This window comes from Gekko japonicus, unplaced genomic scaffold (assembly GCF_001447785.1).
Source record: "Gekko japonicus isolate JY-2015 unplaced genomic scaffold, Gekko_japonicus_V1.1 scaffold239, whole genome shotgun sequence".
NCBI lineage: Eukaryota > Metazoa > Chordata > Lepidosauria > Squamata > Gekkonidae > Gekko > Gekko japonicus.
This window is the reverse complement of record NW_015163611.1, coordinates 1398915-1403313: the sequence shown is the minus strand read 5'-3', so window position 1 is coordinate 1403313 and position 4399 is coordinate 1398915. Positions and strand designations below refer to the sequence as shown.

The 4399-nt window shown below is 49.5% G+C and overlaps 1 protein-coding gene across 1 annotated transcript in view; it reads right to left on the bottom strand.

Moving 5' to 3' along the window:
• MFSD2B (major facilitator superfamily domain containing 2B) overlaps positions 1-4399 on the bottom strand; it is a 59594-nt gene that overhangs the window by 32646 nt on the left and 22549 nt on the right. The window contains exon 4 of the mRNA XM_015407335.1: positions 878-1001. Within this exon, the coding sequence (XP_015262821.1) occupies positions 878-1001 (124 nt within the window). The remainder of the gene's footprint in view (positions 1-877; positions 1002-4399) is intronic.

Here is a 4399-nt window from a genome sequence, read left to right as displayed (position 1 = left end):
GCCTCCCCGTACCTCACCCGGGGGAACTGCGATCCCCCGCAATCCCCCCCGAAATGACCTCTGCATTCACCACAAAGCTCAGCTACATAGGACATTGGGGATCCAGAATCAGATCTCTTGATATGTAACTTCACTTCCAAAAAGTAGTCGTGACAAGGGAGAAGAGGACATTTCCCAGTAGGGGGGGAAAGACAGATATAATATACATGCCTGTCTTTTCCCACAGCTGTGTCTAAATGTCATATGGCTGTTGACTGAGGTAAACATCACATGTTTGGAGATCTGATCCCTAGAGCTGCCAGCTCTTGGTTGGGAAATACCTGGAAATTCAGAAAGTGGAGCCTGGGGAGGGGAGGGGCCTCATTGGTATGTCATGCCATACAGTCCATCCTCCAAAGGAGCCATTTCCTTCAGTGGAACTGACCCCTGTTGCCTGGAGATCAGTTGTAATCCCCAGAGATCTCCAGCCCCACCTGGAGGCTGGCAGCCCTGCGACCCAATAGGAAATTCTCAGTGTTCCCTCTAAGCTGAGTTAGTGAGAGCTAGCTCACAGATTTTTAGCCTCCAGCTCACACGTTTTTGTCTTAGCTCAGGAAGGGATGGCTCCAGAGCAGACTAATTTATGCAGCAGCCAAGTTGCTTTAATGCCAGTAGCTCACAAAGTAGAATTTTTGCTCACAAGACTCCACAGCTTGGAGGGAGCATTGCATGTAGTCCATCTAAAATCATACAGAGATTTAAACTTCAGCCTATCCACAACCCAAACCTATCATTCTACCTCCTTTGTCAGACACTGTCTCCTGTTCACCAAGAATGACCGTTCAGTGGCTAAACAAGAGTCTTTTTTTACAACTGCGGTGAACGCTGATCAACTTACTGTAGTCAGCGCCTGGAAAAGGCAGTAGAAAGCCAGATACCACACGACTCTTCCAGCTATGAAGGGAGGCAGGTACCACAGAAAGAAATAGGACACAATGATGAAAGGGGTACAACCCAGCATCCTGAAATATAAATGATATGGCACACATTCAAACACAGGTATGAAGCATTTTGAAAGCTAAAAGAGTTAAACCAAAACAGGGATAAATTCTATCTAGGTAATAATTTTTGTTACAATCTGTTCAGTACTTAAGGCTATAAAGTTGGAGACTACTGCCTGCCTAACAACCACAGGGAGGCTATTCCATAAAATAAGAGCAGCCACTGAAAAAGCCCTAACACTGACAAACTTAACTACCTTACAGAATGGTAGTTTAAAAATTATGAAGGTTTTCAAAACTTTTTGGCTATTATGGCATGATTTACTCAGGATCCATGACGTTAAAACACAACCATTCTCTCTCTCTCTCTTGTGTGTTTTTTTTAAATGAGAGAAAAGATTTACTAGTGCAAAGGAAAAGAAGATTTACCACTGATTTATATGAAAGGAAGCCAAGGGGCCAACATTCAGGGGCAGATCTGAGGTATGGTGTAATTCAAATGCTGTCCAATTACAATGTTATAAACCTCTCTCACAGAAGTCAATGGAAGTGTTCAACTTCTTGGGAGAAGGCTAAACCAAGTGATAACTTTTTTGGGGGGTGCAAGATTGTTGGTGGTAGGTCCATACATCAGAATATATCAGCTTTCTGTTCCTCCAACAGAATTCCTGTTACAGAATTCTAACATAACATAAGAACATAACATAAGAGATGCCAATGTTGGATCAGGCCAAAGGCCCATCCAGTCCAACACTCTGTGTCACACAGTGGCCAGAAATACCAGTGCCATCAGGAGGACCACCAGTGGGGCCAGGACATTAGAAGCCCTCCCACTGTTGACCCCCCCCAAGCACCAAGAATCACTTGCCCCAGAGCCCCTATCTATACCTTGTGGCTAATAGCCACTGATGGACCTCTGCTCCATATGCCTATCTAATTCCCTTTTGAAGCCGTCCATGCTTGTAGCCGCCACCAACTCCTGTGGCAGTGAGTTCCATGTGTGAATCACTCTTCTGTATTTACATGGACTCCCTTCCAGAGAAGGTCAGCACACACAACGGTTTTTAGTCTTAAAGACTCAGGCTTAGATGCAGATGGTCAGAATGTCCCGTTCACTGGGCCTTCTAGCATTCCTTGAGCTGTACTCCTGTGCTACCTTTTGTGTTTTATTTTGTTCCTGTTAATTTTGCACACACCAGTTCTATTTCGTATCTTCTAGTGTCACGAAATTTCCATTCCCACAATTACTGTTGAAAACTGAAGCTGGGTGGTCTACTACTGTACACAATCTTTGGCCAATTGGACCCTTTTTTTTAGAGAGAGAGCCAGTGTGGTGTAGTGGTTAAGAATGGTGGAGTCTAATCTGGAGAACTGGGTTTGATTCCCCACTCCTCCACATGAAATCTGCTGGGTGACCTTGGGCCAGTCACAGTTCTCTCAGAACTCTCTCAGCCCCACCTACCTCACAAAGTGACTGTTGAGGGGAGAGGAAGGAATGTGACTGTAAGCCACTTTGAGACTCCTTAAGGTAGGGGTGTCAAACAGAAGGCCCATGGGCTGGAACCAGCCCATCCAGGGTTCTAATCTGGCCCATGAGCAACTGGTGTGATAGGAGGGAACAGGAGGCTACTCAGGGGGGAGTGGGCGGACCCACTCCAATTGTGGCTTCAGTGCAGAACAACCACATCTGCAGCAGTCAAGAGAGCCCCTTCACTTCAGCGGCAACCTCACTAGTAAGTCGGGGGCCACTGCAGCCGCTTTCTCACAAGCTCAGGGTTCCAAGGCAAGGTCACACACCTCTCCACTTGGCCTGCAACTCTGGGGATGCTGTACCAGGTGGCCAGGGGATCAGTGTTTGCACATGGAGGGGGTGCAGACAATCCTCTGCCGGGGCCTGCTAGCAGCTAGCAGTGCTATATTTGCTCCCCTATGAGGTGGTTGTGCTTCGGCCCATGGGGGGGGGGCTGTTCTTCGGCAGTTTCTTCTGCACATCAGGGACTTAGTGCTGCCACCAAGCACACAGTGTGGAGTCTGGGCCTCCTTCCCTCATGAACCATGTGGAAGCCTTTAACCATAGTCAGCTGCCACCTCATATGGGGGTGGTACTGGTGATCTCCGGTTATACTGGTCGCTGAGTGGCCTGGGGCCTCTGCCATACACACGGCCTTGTGTGTGCAGTGCCTGCCCCACTGGAATATCTGGCTGCCTTTGGGCTGCCACTGCATGGGGGTGGTGCGGCTTGCCAGTGATCTCTGGCTTGAACACCCAACATCGTTCCCCCCATGGATCCCCTGGTGGACTTGGCTGCAGGGGGCTGCTGCCACATGGGTGTCTCTGGCTTATTGGGCTTTGCTCAGCCTGGGTCCTGTCATGCGTGCGGCCTCACGCCTGGCCTGCCACCCCCCACTCTGCTTCCTCAGGCAGAGGAAGTTAGTTCAACTCATCTTCCTGGACTCCCTTCCACAGTGGCTCAGGGGTAGGGGGACCTCACAACACCCAGCTACTTCATGTTTTTACCACGGGGCCCAGGCTCACAGCATTCGCGGTGGGAGTGGGAAGGGGGTTGCCCCCCCTCCAAGCAGCATGGGGGCAGCTGCCTAACGCTGGACCGCTAGCTCTCCCGTACTCCCATGCGAGTTTTCCTCTGTGCTCCCCCCCAACCCAGGGGGTCTTGCAATGGCACGCCAACTTGGAGCTTACCAACTGCTTTCCTTTATAAAGTTATATCTCTGGTACCTGGCATTACATTTTATAGCACACATGGCCTGACCCCAACAAAGTCACAGTTATGTCAGATCCAGCCCTTGTAACAAATAAGTTCTGCGTAAAGAAAAGTGAGGTATAAAAACCTGTTCTTCTTTTATTATTATTTTAAAAAACATACACAAGCATCCTCGGAACAAAGAAGTACCCAAGAACTCACACATGTAAAGAAAACTGATGCATGCACACACTTGAGCGCATGAATCCTATGGTTTAGAAAAATCATTTAGAGACCCTGAGAACAGCAGAAAGATGGAACTTCACATGGCCACCTACCACATGACATGCCAAATGTTACAACAGCCACTTTGGATATCAAATAATGGGACAATTGTTATGATAACCTTCTCATCCCCCATCACTTAATCTCAGCAATGGGGGGGGTTTTGAGGGAAGCAGGGGTCATTTCCTACAGGAGCGCACAGGAGCGGAGCTCCGGCAGTAAACAGCCCAGGGGGTGGGCACATGCAACAAGCCCTGCTCCCTGTGCCCAGCAGCCCCGGGCCACGAGGAGCAAGAAGCAGCCAGGTAAGTTGCAGAGCCCCAACCGAGGCGCAGAGACCAGGGAAGGCCTCCAGAGCCCTGCTGCCCGCTTTTCCCGGCACCTAGCTGGTGTGGGGCGGCGGTGGCGGCTTGATTGGGGGGGTGGGCCATGG